This window comes from Gracilinanus agilis, chromosome 2 (genome assembly GCF_016433145.1).
Source record: "Gracilinanus agilis isolate LMUSP501 chromosome 2, AgileGrace, whole genome shotgun sequence".
Classification (NCBI taxonomy): domain Eukaryota; kingdom Metazoa; phylum Chordata; class Mammalia; order Didelphimorphia; family Didelphidae; genus Gracilinanus; species Gracilinanus agilis.
In genome coordinates, this window is record NC_058131.1 from 370,436,713 (window position 1) to 370,454,443 (window position 17,731).

The following is a 17,731-nucleotide window of genomic DNA, read 5'->3' on the forward strand; positions in this document are numbered from 1 at the left end:
TTTTAACCAGTGTAGTGACTGTTTGCACAAACTTTAAATTAATTGTCTCTTTTGATGCACTAGTCAAGAATGAGGGTCAAATCCAGAAGAGGATTATAAGACTACTTTTATTCCTGAATTTCTCCTAGTCATTTAATCCAAATTCTGTTTAACTCTTCTCAGAGAAAATATGTATGGAATAGGGTAGCTAAGCGGTACAAAGTGGATAGATTGCTGTGTCTGGAATCAAGAAGATTCATATTCCTGAGTTCAAATCTGACCTCATACATTTACAAGCTGTGTGACCCTGGGAAAGTCACTTAACCCTATTTGCCTCAGTTTTCTCATCTGTAAAATGAACAAGAGAAGGAAATGGCAAATCGCTCCAGGATCTTTGCCAAGAAAACCCCTAGTGGGGTCACAAAGAGTCAGACATGACTGAAAGGACTGAACAATAATGAACATGTGGAACATTTTGAAAAGAATTAAACATAGGCAAAGAGAGAGGTCGTATTGTAGAAGGGACAGCGAGAGACTCTGCTTTGGAGTCAGGAAGAATTGAATTCAAAGTTCACCACTGATTCACAGGAGCTATGTGAGAATGGGCTTAATCTTTATACTTTCTGAGTCTTAGGCAATGTAATACTCTGGAAAGAGTGACATGTTTGGAATCAACACAGCTCTGCCCTTTACTATGTGTGACTTTGGGTAAGTCACTTAACTTTTCTTTATATTCCTCATTAAAAAAGGCTTTATATTCCTCATTAAGAAAGAATAGGGGCAGCTGGGTGGCTCACTGTATTGAGAGTAAGGCCTAGAGATGGAGGTTCTGGGTTCAAATCTGTCCTCAAATACTTCCCAGCCATGTGACCCCTAGACAGGCCATTTAACCCCCATTGCCTAGTCCTTACCTCTCTTCTGCCTGAAAACCAATACACAGTATTGAGTCTAAGATGGAAGATAAGGGTTTTATTTTATTGATTGATTAAAAAAACTTATCTTTTGCCTTGGTATCAATTCTAAAACAGAGGAGCAGCAAAGATTGGGCAATGGGGAGTGGAGCAACTAGCTCAGGGTCACACAGCTAGGAAATATCTAAAGCTCTATTTGAACCCAAGTCCTCGCAACTCCAGTCCTAGAGCTCTATCCACTGTGCTACCTAATTGCCTCCCCCACCCCATTTTTTTTTTCATCCCTGGGAAGGCTTATTTTAAATAGCTTCTGTGGTCCTTTCCAATTAGAAGTCTATGCTCTTAAAAGTTGCAATGGAGCTGACAATCTGTATCAGTGAAGAAAATTTCTATAATGAGGAGTTCTCTACAGTAGACAAAAACCAAACCAAAACAAACACACAAAAGGGTGTCGCACATGGACAGAGTCATCTATAATAAAAACCTCATAATATTATAATAATGGCATCTCGATTAAAATTCTGGTAGAGTACAAATATATGTGCATTATTTTCACCATTAGCCTGAGTGTGATGCCAGCTTAGCCATCTAAAATAACACTGGACCCCAAATCTGATATCAGGGCACTGCACAATTTTAGATAACTATCTTTCCTTTCCAACCGGATCTATTTCTCCCCTTGCATAACCCTCATTTATGGTCCATTATGCTGTTGAATGATAACTGTAACAAGGTTTCCATAACAAAGATGACAAATGCATCCCAGAGAGTGATATTAATGTACATTGTAGAGTTCACTGTTTGCCCCAGCGTGGTTTTATTTTTTAAAGTTCTCAAACGAATTTCAACCTTTTAAAGGCAAAATGGTTTCTCGAGCCCCATCCAGATGATCCCACATCTAAATGATCTGAGTTAGCTTTCCCATCATGGTCCCTCATAAAGAGCACTGGTTAGTACGACAATAAACGAACGTGTTTTAATTAGAAAATGTGGATTTCTAGCACTTTTGCAAGAAAGGAGATGATGGTTTTAGACAGACATCAGGAGACTAATAAAAGTTAAGAAGCATTAAGCAGCAACAGTGAACCCAAAGGTAAATGAGTAGGATGCGTGGAGAAGCAAACCGGAGACCAACACATCAGCTTGCATAATGCTAGTGGCTGTTGATGCTCAAGGAACCTTCTTCTCCCCTTTGAGCTGGGAGGGCATTAGTCATACATTGTCCTAGGGACCCAGATGTGTCTCATCACTCTGTTCCCTGCAATTCTTCCCTCTGGTGAGGACTGTGCATGCATGACTGGAAGAAAGAACCGCCACAACTAGGCAACAGTCTGTTTGTCGGCTCTATTGAGAGAAGGGGAACGATTTGTTAACCTAGATGCATTGTTCTCCCTTCTCTCAAGTTCTCCCTACACTCAGTAGCTAAATAAGATCAGTCTCCTGACTTGAGCTTCAGGAAAGCTCCCTATACCTACTACCTACCCTATGACAAGTCATACAGGAATCATAAGCTACATGCAGCATGTGGAAGGGAGAGGGTTTTCTCCTTACTGATACTGACATAAGGACATTTTTAAAAAGCTTTAATAGCTACTTGTGCACCCTTATTATATGGCTCAGTGTAAAATGGAGAGAAGCAAGCTTGATAAAAAACTTTTTTTTAAAGTTCCCTTATTCACAGACTTTATATTTATGCAGACTACTCATAAAGTAGGTCTTTGAGAGAGAGCAAGCTTGTTGAGGGAAGGGACAATTCTCATTTTGTCTCTGTTTTTCCAATGCCTCATTCAATATTCAGCCCATGGCCATTTAATAAGTATTTGTTAAATTGATTAAACAGTTTTCTTATTGGTAAAATGAAAGGATTAGACTCTATGACTCAGGAGGTTCCTTCCAGTTCTAAATCTATGTCCCCGTGGCATGGGACCCTGGGTTTCCCTTTAGAAACCTCAAACTCCAGAAGATTTCGGGCCAAACAAAAGTAGGAAAGTTCCTTGTTAATGCTGAGGAAAAGGTGACTCTGGGCATCAGAGACTCACTATAAAGAAAGACCCCTGAGAGAAATATTCCCCTTGGATTCTCCCCTAGATTTCAAGATGCACACAGATATACATCTTCCAGCTATGCTCTGATACCATCAGGTTGTAATCTAGGACATCCCCTAAACTATGCCCAATCACCCCTGTATCTTCAGGACACAAAACATCACTCTAGATCCAGTCAGGTAACTCACCTTTGTTTCATGTAGCCCCCATTGTCAAAAGGGTATAAGAAGCCCAGAATTCATCTCCTCTAGGAGGCAGTGTCCTTTCCTTTCTGGACCTTTCAACATTACTACCAAATTAATTAATTTCTCTTTTTATTTCTAAGCTGTTTTGGAGTCTTGCATTCTTGCAAAGGATACCTGTCATGAACCTCAAGTTCCCCCACAACAACTGTGCTCTGATTTTTAAAAAAAAGTCTGTCACTATAGCATCACTGGTGTCATAAAATTGACTGCCACATACTCTGTTATGGACTGTAACTTGAAAGGGACAACAGAGAAGGTAATTAATTGTTCCTTTAAAAATACAAGGATCAGGAGAACATTGTTCACAGAGACTGATACACTGTGGTACAAATGAACATAGCAAACTTCTCTACTAGCAGCAATGCAAGGATCCAGAGCAAGGCTGAGGGACTTATGAGAAAGAAAACTAGCCACATTCAGAGGAAGAACTGTGGGAGGAGAAACAGAAGAAAAACAACATCTTGAACACATGGGTTGAGGGAATATTATTTGGGATGTAGACACTAAACAATAACTCTAGTCCAACTATCAATAATATGGAATTAGGTCTTGATAAATGATACACGTAAAACCCAGTGGAATTGTGCATTGGCTAAGTGGGGTTAGGGGGGTTTGAGGGAGAGGGAAAGAACATGAAATATGTAACTAGGAGAAAATATTCGAAATAAAAGAAATTTTAAAAAATAAAAAATCATATTGGGATAAAAAAAATAAAAATATAAGGATTGCAAAGTTCAAATGTTTATGGAAAGACCCAGGGGATCTACTATTTCCCAAAACATTTTTCTGAGTAATGACTGATACTACAAAATAATGATAATCACAGAAAGAATTCTTCTTACATACAATGTTGGGGGTGTGATTGTTTTCCTTCAAAACTGTCCTGACCTTTAAAAATTATTATTCTGGAGCATCTGCTCACATGCTATTCCCAATACTCTGCCCTTCTCTCCCACAAACCCCTAAGAACTAGTTTCTCAAAAATTATGAAGACTAACAATGCTTTAGGGGTCAGACTAGTGGATTTCAAAACTACTGCATCTCTGACTATTCAAGATCCTTGCTCACAAGGGCATGGGACACAGAGACTAATAAATCAAAGCAGTTTTCAAAGCAACTACATATCCTACTTACTCTGCCTGGGAGAACTATGAACACCTTATCTAGTTCCTGTAAAAAAAAGAAAAGAAAAGAAAAGAAAAGGATCTTCGAAGCCAGAATTAGAAACCAGAAAAAAAAGGGGGGTGGGGGGGAAGCCTACCAGCTCATCAAGTCTATCCCTGTCTGAGCCAGATAAAATATCCACAGGGATGACTTAAGAGAATGCCCCTAGGGAATGACACTTGATATTAGCTGAAAGGGCAAAAGAACCAGCCACAGACTGAAATTTTCAGCTCATTTCAACTGTGAATTTAACCTGTCTTCACATTTGCATAAGCTTGGGGGCAGAAGTACAGACATGCAACTGAAGACCACTAGGTGGCCCCAATTGGTAATTCTGTCTCTGTAGTGTGGGCTGAAAAGAGCTATAGTGCTTCATTTCAAAGACATCCTTCTAGCCAGAGGCTTTCTTGCAGTAACTTGCAAGAAAGAAGCCCAAGTCCCCAGAGCCTTGATAAAATTGCCAGGTTTTTAATTTTACATAGGGAGCCAACTGTAAAAAGAAGATGATTCTCTTACAATTCCTCCATATGGACCTTCCATTTTCATTCCATTCAAGTGAAAACTGGAATGGTCTAAACAAGGCAAACTATTTGTTTTCTTTTAGTGCATCTCATAATTCATGCATGTCCTCCTATAATTTATTTTCTCATTAAGAGATCTGAGTGTCCTTAACACTTCAGTCCACAAGTTGCAGTGTGAAAGCGTGGCACTTCATTTTTTTTTCCTCTTCTTCTTAAATTGTTACCTTCCATCTTAGAATCAGTACTGTGTATTGGTTCCAAGATAGAAAGACAGTAAGGGCTAGGCAATGGGGGTTAAGTGACATGTGTGCAGGGTCACACAGCTAGGAAGTGTCTGAGGCTAGATTTGAACAAAGGATTTCCCATCTCTAGACCTGTATCTCCATCCTTTGAGCTACCAAGCTGTCCCCACCTACCCTCTTTGTTCTTAACAACAAAAGAATATTAATATTCTACACGTCAAAGGTGACTTGAAAAACTTGGCCCAGCTCCTAGGCTTTTCTTCCCACATGTATCATCCCTCCACCCAGCCTTTATAGCCCCTCTCCCCTACCTCATCTCACCACTGACTCTTCTATTGCCTCCACAAACAGGAAAGGCAGAGGCTCTCGTGCTTTCGATGGTTAGTGTGTGCCTATTGAGCAGCTTTGATATTGAGATTAATAAGCTGCCAACTTTCAAGGAAGACTAAGAAAACTGCAAAATTAAAGTGCATTGCAACGTGAAATACTGGTGGCCAGGCGGGATCACAATGTCAGCAAAGCAAGGTAAAGCTATAAAATAAGGCTGAGCTTGAAAGGCTAACCAAAAGGTCTCATTCATTTCCATGTTGCCCCCGATGAGGATTTAGAGGTGGCACAGTGTTTTGAAAAATGAAAGGGATGGTGGTGGAGCACAGCCTGTTAATTTGAAAAGTTATCCAAAGGATTTGGTCCGATTGGCATAAAATCTACTTAAGCTTCGCTGGAAATCAACAAATAAAAAAATAAAGTAAATAATATGAGCCAAACTGGTTACCTTGGTTTAATATTCTCAAGATCAAACTTGTCATTGATTCTGTCAGAAAATTAATCCTTAGGTAGAAAAATCAATTGGAGAACATGTCTGGAATAGTCTTAGAGCACATCACAGTGAGGATGTTCTCGACAGTCATGTGGACTTGCTGTGAAAATGTTATTTACTGAATGTATTGCTTCTGAACTATTGCCTAATAGGTATTCTCTACCACGGAAGAACTTGGAGTAAGCTGGCCTAACCCACTTCATTTTAATGGTGCAGAAGAAGTATGTTTTCTGGAATTTTATAGTCAAACGTAGATCTATGAAGATAGATCTATAACAGAGGTGATTGGACTAGATGATCTCTGAGGTTCCTTCTACTCCAAATCTATGCTTTAATTTTTAAAATGAGTTTTTTAGTGTTGCACTATTGGTGTATGAAACAAAAGTCTACATATTTCTTAGCTCTATTATATAGGCTATATTTTTATAACATTATATGTAATATAACAATAAATATAATTATAAAGAATGATGACATGACATAACATATTATTGTCTAGTATATATTAATATTATATGTGTACATAGAGATATAAATATTTCTATGTATATAACTTCCAAGTTATTTATCAGTGCATTTTCTATAGAAATATTTGCAGTATGAATGAGTGAAAGGCAACCATTACTAACAAGTCATTAGCCTAAGAAGAGGAGGCACAGTGGATATTAGTGTTGAATATTAAATTTAGGATGATTTAAATGCAAATTACTAGATACTGGGCAGCTAGGTAGAGCAGTGAATAGAGGGATGAGCCTAGAGTAAGAAAGACCTGAGTTCAAGACACTTACTAGCCATGTGCCCTTTTTTGTCTCAGTTTTCTCATCTGCAAAATGACTTGGAGAAAGAAACGGCAAAACTACTCCAGTGTCTTTGCCAAGAAAACACCAAATGAGGACACAAAAAGTCAGACATGACTGAAAAAATGACTAAACAACAATAACAACAGTAGTCCCCAGACCCTTGTCAATCACCTTAATTTTCCTCTGCCTCAGTTTCCTAATCAATAAAATGGGGCCAATAAGAGTGGTAGCTCTTACCTCAGTGGGGATCAAGTGAGATAATATATGTAAGAAAGTACTTTGCAAATCTTACAGCACAATAAGAACATCAGTTACTGCTGTTATTAGTTTCAGTACAGGCAATCACAGTCTCCATTTTTTTTATACCAATTGGCTTCTACTTTTGACTAATCAAACTCACATTTAAATGAAATGGAGTCTATACATCATGCAGCTGAAAAGAATACTTCTTAGCTCAACTGTGCCAATTTGTTCCTACACTTAAACCACCTTCTGTATTGTATTATGTAGGGAATTAAAATCTGATTTAAATGGCCCACCATATCTCCTACTACCTCACTGATGAAGCAGGGAAAGCTCAACGTTGCCCAGTCCCTAGCAGCAAGCAGACCATAGATGACAACTACCAGAGGTTTTCCACATACATGGTTTTGGCCCAGGATGCATCAAGTCTCTCAATCCAACACAGACCTGGAACTAGCACCTGGATGATTGATTTTTTTTTTCCAGATGTTACTGACGATATCACAACATCACCATTTTTGGAGGGCTAATCAGTTTTTTGGTATCTGCTTTCAGCATCAGCATAGATTTTTCTTTTGCTATCTGATTTTCACTAAATTTGCCCAAGTTTTGATACTGTTTTTCCCCTCCCTTTTAAATCCTTACCTTCCATTTCAGAATCAATACTGTGTATTGGCTCTAAGGTAGAAGAGGAGTAAGGGTTAGGCAATAGGGATTAAGGGACTTGCCCAGGGTGACACAGCTAGGAAGTGTCTGAAACCACATTTGAACCCGAGAACCTCCCGTTTTTAGGCTTGACTCTCAATATACTAAGCCACATAGCTGCCCCAGGAAGACTAATTTTTATGAGTTCAAATCTGGCCTCAGATACTTATTAGGTATGTGACCCTGGGCGAGTTACTTAACCCTGTTTGACTCAGTTTCCTTACCTGTAAAATGAATTGGAAAAGGAAATGGCAAACTACTCCACTATCTTTGCCAAGAAAACCCCAAATAGGACCATAAAGAGTTGGGCATTACTGAAAAATGACTGAACAATAACAATAGAAAATAGAAGAAAATCTCACAAAGTAAGATGTTGAAGTACATGACTTCTGAGATATTTCCCAACTTCAAGTCTCTGCCCCTAAGAAATATAGAAGTAATGCTTCTTTAAGAAAGAGGTTTTACTATAGGTTATGGGCTACTTCATAATTACTTCAAAAAAGGAAGATCAATTTCCAAAATTCTCCCCAAATGAAAGTCAGTAATAGCATTCCTGATCCTTAATAGAGCAGCTGAGCTATTACTTAAAGAGCAATATTATAAAGAGTAACCTATGGGAAAGCTAAGTAGATAGAGCACCAGGCTTGGAGTCTGGAGGACCTAGGTTCAAATTTTTGCTGTATGCCTGAGTAAGTCACTTAATGCCCTTGCTTCTTTTTTCTTAGGAAGATAGTCAGATAGGGGTTTAAGACAGAAGATACAGATTTAAAAAGTAAAAGGGCAACATTAGAGTAGCATTACTAATGGACTTTTTTTAAAAAATGGGAATATTTTTGAAGGGTAAAGGCTAAAGAAAACTTTTGATGTTAGATTGTAAAAGATAGCATGACATTTCAACTTACATTGTTTTCTTTTCTTTCATCTTTATTTTACATTGATTTGTTATTTGGCTGTTTATCTTTTGTGAAAATAAGTGGACTGGGTAGGCCACAAAACATTATAAATAAGAGATCATGATAGAGATCTAAAAGAATGGGTAGGATCAAAAGAAGGAGAGCTGGTCATAGGAAGGGGACAAGGGATAACTGATGAATAGCCTGTGTCCTCTATAAGTATACTCATGCTGGCAAAAAAAAAAGAAAAGAAAAGGAAAGGAAGCCCCCAGCATGTGGGATCCATCCCCCCTCCTATAGCAAGATTACAAGTAGACATGGACAAGAGTCACACATTGGGGCAGGAGTATTGCTGAAAGGAATGGCCACACCCCAGAGACACTAGAGAATATTTGAAAATTGCATGACTAATAATAAGATGGAATTGATTTTCTTATTGCCTAATCCAATCTGTACTGTTTTGCTCTATCTGCTACCCTACAGGGCAGCACAGACTTACTATAGGAGGAATAGGAAAAGGAGGGTCAATTCCAGAGAAAACTCAGAAGCTGCTTGGAAATTGTTCCAATCCTCAAATAGTCAATCAAGCAAATGGATGAGAAGCATATTATAATTGACTACTATGTGCCAGGCCCTTAGGATAAGAAGGCAAAAGGGAAGCACTCTTCCCTCAGGGAGTTTCTAGTCTACTAGGAGAGACAACATGCAGACACAAATCAGTGCTAGAAGGGAGGTAAGGGAATGAGAGAAAGCCTCTTGATGAAGCTGGCATTTGAGCTGAGTTTTGAAGGAAATGTCAGATTCTAAGAGATGAAGGTGAGGGAAAAGACCATTTAAGGCATTGGAAAAAGTCAATGAGAAAGCACAGAAACTAGAGGTACTATGACATGTCTGAGAAAGGCAGTATGGTGGACCCAGAGTGTCTGTAAATGGGAGTACACTGTACAAGAAAGATGGAAAGGTAGGAAGGAGACAGAGATTAAGGAATTTTAAATACCCAACAGGAGAATTTATATTTGATCCTAAAGGTAGTTAAAGGCCATGGGAGGTTATTGGATAAATGGTGACAGGGTCAGACCTGTAATTTAGGAAAATTATTTTGGCAGTTGTGTAAAAGGGTGAACTAGAGTAGACACTTGAAGAAGGCAGACCAATAGGAGGCATTTCCAGGTGTCAAGGAAAGAAGTCAATTATGGTGGTGGTTATGTCAGTATAGTAGGGGTTGATCTGTCCAATTTGGTGAAGACAGAAGTGACAAGATATTAGTAATTGTTTGTCTATGATGAAAGAGTGAGAGTTAGGAATCAAAGGATGACACCAGGTTGTGGCCAGTGGTTACCTGAAGGATGTCTTTAACAGAAGCAGGGAAGGTAGAAAGAGGAATGAATTTTTAGAGAAAGATATAGGGTCTGTTTTGGACACATTGGATTTGAGATACCTTGGGGACAACCAGTTAGAAATATCCAGTGAGTAGTTAGTGATATGGGACTAGAGCTCAGGAGAGACAATGGTTAGATAAATAGATGTGGAAGTCATCAAGATTATAATTGAACCTATGGGAATTGCTAAGGCAACCAAGAGTGTGAGTATAGAGAGAAAAGATAAAAGAGTAGAAGACAGAGCCTTGGGGGTATGTCCAAAGTTAGAGGGTACGACATGGATGATAATGTAACAAAGAAGACTAAGATGAAGCAGTCATACTGGTAAGAGTAGAACTAGGAAAGAGTTCCCAGAAAGGAGAAAATATGCAAGAAGAAAGGTGATCCACCATGTCAATGCTTCAAAAGGTCAAGAAAGATCAGGACTGAGAAAAGGCTCAAAGGTGATAGAGATCTCATAAGGCAAATGAAAGGAAAAAAAGATAGCTTCCATTAGCCTAAATGAAAACATGTTAGACTTGGCTTAGAGTTTCTAGAAATAGTACACAATTTGTTCATCATCTCAGCTAGTTCTGCAATCTTCTTTCATGCAGAAATACCTATGCTAATTTTTGGTGGTAATAATTCTGATTAAATTTCTACTTGAACCTTCAAAACCACTAGTGAAATAGTTATAATCATCTGTCTCCAAGATCATCTAGTCTCAAGACAGTCTTATTTGGTATGATAAGTAAAAGCAGTAACTCAATTAATAGGAAACAAATATACCAAAATATAGTGATTAACCCTGGTCATCATCTTTCTCTGTTTCTCTCTGTCTGTCTGTCTTTCTCTGCCTACTTACTAGAAAGGTTAAAGCCAAAAAACAGAGGAGAATGCTACTGCTCTTATTTCAGGATGAACTCATACCAAAGACAGGAAAAATGCTGCCTTAGTGTGTGTGGTCTCTGCCCTAAGGGAAGAGATGTTATGAATACTAGTTAATCTGGGGGCCTGTGCTATGTCTATAAAATTCAGGACATTAAAAGTGAGGGTGGAAGGGAGTCAGGGATTATTTATTTAACACATATTTCACCAACATTCTTTTTCAATGAATGAGTCAATTGAATTGAGAGAGAAACAGTGGAAATGTGGTATAATGGAAAGAGTGGGCACTTTGAAATTAGAGGACTTAAGTGCAAATTCTACTTTTGTTCTTTATGTCCATCTGATCTTAGGCAAATCACTTAAACTTGCTGCTCTTCAGTTTAATCATTTGTAAAATGATTTAAAAAGGGTAAATGATAAATTTATGTTATATGATATAAATTTATAAAAATGATAAAAAAAGGGCAAGATGATTTCTGAGTTCCCTCTACCACTAAATTTATATATCTATAGTTCTATGTCCACCAGCTTCTGCAGTATCAGGTTATCATGCAGCTCTCATCACCTATACAGAGTTTTTCTTATTTCTAGTAATTGTATTTTTTGGTTTCTAGGAATTACTTTCTAAGTAACAGACTCTCATCTTAAGCTCTTTCCTTAAAAAAATAAAAACCCACAATATTCTTTAGCCAGTCACGTGTAGCAACTGATAAGAATATATATGAAAAGGAAATGACTTAAATTCTAAGACCATTATTAATTAGAACTCAAAGATTTCTTAAAGAAACCTGTGGACCAAACTAGAAGAGGAATAGCATTCTAGTTTCTAGTGTAATGGTTAATGGTTTTTGGTTAAAGAATAGGTTACCATTAAAGTGGGTTACTTTTCCCTATACAGGTATATGTATGGAAACAATGTGAAATAATAATAACAATAATTTACATATATGCATATATATAGACACACACAACTTTTAAAAAAGTTCTTTTGTACTTTTAAACTTTCCCAATTCAGATCATAATTATGATAGGTATTTTCTGTTCCTGACAGTTAAAAATAGATTTATTAATGTTTAGGATATCTACTTTATACAAAATTATACACACTATGCATGATATCTTGAAGGTAGGTATTTAAGAAATGTTTCCTGAGTTGAATTGGCTTCTTACTTCAGATTCTATGACAAATAATATAGGTGAGAAGGAAAGCTGTCTTATTGCTAGCAGAATTAAAGTTCAGGTCAGCAATGAGAGAAAAAAAGCCTACAGCCCATTTACATGCCTACCCAATAATTTATTGAAATTTTAAAGCAAAGTTTTTAATTGCACTAAAGTTTTATGAGGACTCTATATATGTCTTGCCCCTTTCTGATCCTTCAGGACAAATTAATACTGGAAGGAAGGACAGCAAAACCTTCTAAAATTTACAAGTATCTGGTGAGGAGGAATCAAAGGTGTTTCAACATCTGTGTCACAACTAAGGAACCTATTCTGATCATTAAGCATGCTCATAGCTCTGGACAAGTTGAAATAAAGGCTGAAAGTGAACAAGTTCCTCAATGGGGCAATGAAAGAGTTCAAACAACCAATAAAGACTATTTTGGAAACTCTTCCTTCTCCACCTAAGTGCTGCACCTTTTCTGTCTGTTTGTTTTTATACATTATTGCTTGCCCCATAGGCATCAAGCTGTTAGTGTGTACAGGAGGGATTAAAGTGAAACTGCATGTTGGATGAAATATAAATTAAAATTATTCTTCTGTCAGTCTCAAATCAGGGATTGTTTCTCAAGGTCTCCCCAAACACTTAATTTCAAATGAGTCTTCATTTATTACTTCACGAAAGGCCAAATGCATAATTTATCAGTAGCTCTCAGTCAATATACCCTTATAAGCAAGTTTCCCATGAGCCTTTGAGTAAAAATATGTTATGCTAATTCTATTAGTTGGGTACACAAGAGCTGTCTAGAAGAGTAAACAAGTATTAAAAGGAGACACATGTGAACAAAGAAATGTCTATCCACCCATCATCCAGGGTCAAATTAGTAAGGGGAAAAGTTAGTATCAGGAGACGAGCTTAGTAGCACATCTTTATTCAAGGATTACATTCCCCCTTCTTAGCTCTTCTTTGAGGGTGGTGAGGTGTGGTGGATAGGAAGGGCTGATGTTTTAACCAGAAGTGGATGGCGGTCACGTACCTGGTCTCCAGTGGCACATTGCTATTGAGCACCCAGCTGTCCTGAAGCTGGACGGACTCGGGAGTGGTAGCCAAGTCATTTGGAGCAGGAGCTGGGGCATGGATCTGGCTCCGTCGATTGGTCAGTGAGTTCCGATTGAGAGAGTTGGCAGAGGAATGGTGATGGGACAAGGTGTGGTTGTGCGGAGGTGGAAGAGGTGGCCTCAGAGTTGACTGGCTGTGGTGGTTTGGTGGGCCTATAGAAAGAGGAAGAAGAAAAAATATTCTTCAATATCTGTGGATTCCAGCTTCAGAAATTTCTGTAGTAATACACCCATGTTTCCCCCTTCCCTTCTTTTTTTCTTTTTTTTTTTTTCCTGGCAAAATGAGTTAATTGATTTCGTCTCTATTTTGATAATGATTTAGGATAGTAAAATAGAACTGAGATTAAAGAAAACATAGCAAATAAATTAAGAATAAATAATATGCTTTAATCTACATTAATCTGCAGGCTTTGAGTAAAAAATAATTAAAAATTGCATTAGTAAAAGAGTGCTGATAGTGGTTTCTCAGTAGAATTACCTAAACACTTTTTAAGTAACAAGAATAAGTAATGGAACACAAAGTGAAAGCGATATCAGAGTAGAATCCACCATTTATAGATTGACTGATCTGGATTCAAAAAGAGGAATCATCAATTCCATTTCCTTGCAAGAGAATTAAATGTAATATGAATGCTTTTTAGGATGCTTAACTCTCTCAAAAGTAGAAACGTCCATAACTGTTCTGCAACTTTTAGTTGGCAGAGAAGTTTCCTCAGTAGGATCTCAATGAAATCATAGGTCCAGTAAACAAACAAAAGTAATAGAATTTGGTTCTCTAGTCAGCAATGTTTTGGAGAAACTCTGGGCTGATTACAATAGTATTTACTTCAGTATACAGTAAGTGCTTAATAAATTGCTAATGACTGACTGATAATTTAAACTCTGACCACTTCCACTTCCCTAACTCCCAAAGATAAAATAATGGTCCAAAAAAGTTTCTTGACCCTAGGTCTCCATCCATCTCTGGAAGCAACAGTGATGATATTACCTGTTTCCCCAAATAAAAGTCTACCAAGCAAGCCTATTTATTATTATTTTTACCTATTTATAACAAATCATGTGCATAATATTATGTTACATACATATTAGGTTATATATATATGTGTATGTATATGTATGTATATACATATATATATAAATAAATGGTATCACAAAAAAAGGAAATACATTCTTTGGGTTCTTGACAGTTTACAAAGTATTTTCCTAAATACGGGGCTGATATAAGTGAAACAAATGTTATCTACTAACAAATATTATACCCCCCAAATTACTGATGAACAAAGAGAAACTCAAAGAAGATGAGGGACTTGCTCAAGGTCACACACATTCCTTATATCCAGTAAGGAGCAGAACTGTGATCCCAACCTGGTTATTCCGATTCCATTTCTCATTTACAGTTCCACATTGCCTAATCTAGCCTCTATAAGAATGAACCTACAAGCTTGTAAGTTGCAATATTTTAAAATTAATGGAAGTGAAAGTAGTTGGGTATGCAACTTAAAGCCTATAATTTTGTTTTAATGGACACTGAAACACGACTTTAATTTGTGTCCTTTGAGAAAGTTTATTTTTTGAAGCTTTAAGTCAGAGCTGGCAGCTCACCAGGTGTCTGCCTGTGCCTTGTCATTTTGCCCCTGCCAACTTTTAAAATCCTCAGCCCCTGCTGTCTTGGCTTTAAGGAGTTGGCTGAAGTCATTTAAACAAGCAATTTGACACAAATTTCAACTACTTGTCTCCTTATGTGGCCAGACTATCTCCAAAAGGTGTAATCTACATTCTATGGTTCCTTGTCCACAGAAACACGCTTAGGAAAACAAGATGTATCGAGGATATAGTGGCTTTGGAGAAGAAAATGAACAAAAATAATAACCAAAAAAAAAAAGGAAATAAATTAAAACCCTTGTAGAATTGCTTTATCCAAGTCTACATTTCTAAGTTAACATTATCTTCTGGATTGTCTTTTTTTCCTTCCAGAAAAAAAAAAACAATGAGAAAATACTCATTTTGCTGTTCAGTTGTGTCTGACTCTTTTTTGATCTCATTTGGGGTTTTCTTGGTAAAGATACTGGAGTGGTTTGCCATTTCCTAATCTAGTTTATTTTACAGATGAGGAAACTGAGTCAAATAGGGTTAAGTGACTTGTCCAGAGTCACAAAGCTAGGAAGTCACAGGACACATTTGAACTCACATCTTCCTGACTCCAGGCCCTGTGCAGTTTCCATTGTGCCATTTTGCTTCCCATAAAACCTAAGGTCTTTTTTATAGATTTCAAGTGCACCTTCAAGGTATTTTTCACATGATGCGAAGGCAGGTAATGTGATAATGTCCAAAGAGCACTAGACTTGGAGGTAGTCATTGTGGGTTTGAGTCTTGGCCCCAACATTTACTAGCTGGGTGACCGGGGTAGTCACATAGATGCTTCTCTGTAAGATTATTTCCGTGGTCCTCTTGAGTTCTAACATTTTACATCCTGTGACTCTTTGATATAATTTATTCCACAGCATCCTATTCTCCAGGGCAATATGCTATTAACCATTTAGTATTCAGTTGGCTGATATTAGTAGAAAGAAATGGGGATGAAATTATATAATAATAACCAACTTTTTAGATGTTAGTCAAGCCCTTAGACAAAATAAATTCATTCTCATGTCTCTTTTCCCTTCCTCCACCAGGTAGAATCATTATCTCCACTGGTTAGGTAGTTATGAGATTTGCCTTAGGGCAAATGAGCTGAGTCAATCACTAATGTAAGAATTCCCTCTTCTCTTCCAAGCACTGATTTTCTATCTATGCCTTAATCTTTAGACCACACACTCACCTATGAAACAAAGGGGCTGTGTAAGAGGTTTTATTTATTCTATAGATGTGGTCCTAAGATATGGGGTTTCCCCTTTACTCAATGTGGAGGTTCCATCGCCTACTCTACACTATTCTCTGTCCCTCTCTTTCTTACTGAATGGATTTCTTATGGGCATCCTCACAGTGATGGGAGTTCTGGGATGGTGTATATGGTGGAAAATGGGAATATAGCCCTTGGTACTGTGTGGTACAGACCAAGTTGAAGTCAGATTTCTTCCATGAATCATATGTTTCTCAATGTTTCTCCATGATAAAAGAAGAAAGGTTTTCCAAGAGCTTGGCAGGTCAAGGGAATATTGGGGGAGGTGAAGAAAGAAAAAGAGTAGGAGGAGATGAAAGAATACTTATTTCTACTCATCATTACATTCTCATGTAAGGGATCTGCCATTTCCTCTGGACTTTACCCTTCCTCACCCTTTCTACTCTGACAGAGGGATAGATGGAGGTTAGAAGAATGATATTATGAGAAGGAAAAGAATAGGAGAAAAAGAAGAGAAAGAAAATCGCTAAATAAGGAGACTTCTTTGGTGGGGAATGGACAGGGGATGGGATTGGAGTAGGGACTTTCTAATGAGGCAGCTAGGTGGTACAGTTGATAGAGCACTGGACCTGGAGTCAGGTCTTGTTTTTTTTTTTTTTAACCCTACCTTCAGACTTAGAATCCATACTAAGAATTGGTTCCAAGGCAGAAGAGTAGTAAAAGACTAGGAGATGGGAGTTGTGACTTGCCACAGCTAGGAAATGTCTGAGGCTAGATTTGAACCCTGGATCTCCAGTTTCCAGACCTGGCTCTCTATCCACTGAGCTGCCTAGCAGCCCCTGGAGTCAGGTTTAAATTTGGCTTCAGACACTTAATAGCTATACAATTCTGGGAAAATTACTTAATCTCCCTTATCATCAGTTTTCTCATTTGTAAAGTGGGGATAAAAAAAACTCCCACTATTATTGGGAGGATAAAATAAGATATTTGTAAAACATTTTGCAAATCTTTTAAGCACTACATAAATGCTAGGTATTATTACTACTATCATAATCAGGAAACTCCATCTCCCAATGTGGACTTGTATTTGCTCTTAAAACTTGAAGTCTTAGAGAGTCCCCTGAGGACACTGAATGATTAACTTACTCATCCAGAATCACTTAATGGATATTTATAAGAGGCCAGTCCTGAATTCAGGTCTTTTGGTCCTCAGTCCAGTAAATTAGCTCCTAAGTTCCAGTTATGGTCCAGGTTCTTTACTATACTATTTTTCAATTTCTATGTGGTTTCAGAGTGGAACAGTTTTGCTGCCGATGTGTTTTTTAGGAGACTGGTGGATTTCTTCAGATTCTATCAAGGACAGGATACTGTGATGTTAACTAAAATTATTTAAACAATGGAGGTGGGGGGGTCATGTAAAGAAAACCCAGTTTATGCCACAACTTGTGCCATTTGGTTGTGATGAAATACTACTGCTCTGTAAGAACTGATGAGCAGGTAATTTTTTTTTTTTTATATTTTTAAACCCTTAACTTCTGTGTATTAGTTCCTTGGTGGAAGAGTGGTAAGGGTAGGCAATGGGGGTCAAGTGACTTGCCCAGGGTCACACAGCTGGGAAGTGTCTGAGGCCAGATTTGAACCTAGGACCTCCCGTCTCTAGGCCTGGCTCTCAATCCACTGAGCTACCCAGCTGCCCTGAGCAGGTAATTTTTAAAAATGGAAAGATTTACAAGAAATTATGAAGAGCAAAAGGAATGGAACTAAGAGAATATTACATACAGCAACAGAAATATTGTTTGAA

General features: G+C 37.8%; 1 protein-coding gene across 6 annotated transcripts in view; it reads right to left on the reverse strand.

Annotated features, from left to right (window-relative positions):
- TENM2 (teneurin transmembrane protein 2) overlaps positions 1-17,731 on the reverse strand; it is a 1,052,113-nt gene that overhangs the window by 288,258 nt on the left and 746,124 nt on the right. For 4 of the 6 annotated variants that reach the window (XM_044661706.1, XM_044661705.1, XM_044661704.1 and 1 more), the window contains one exon: positions 13,010-13,244. In XM_044661706.1, the coding sequence (XP_044517641.1) occupies positions 13,010-13,244 (235 nt within the window). The remainder of the gene's footprint in view (positions 1-13,009; positions 13,245-17,731) is intronic. The other 2 variants (XM_044661707.1, XM_044661708.1) reach the window with 1 other exon arrangement.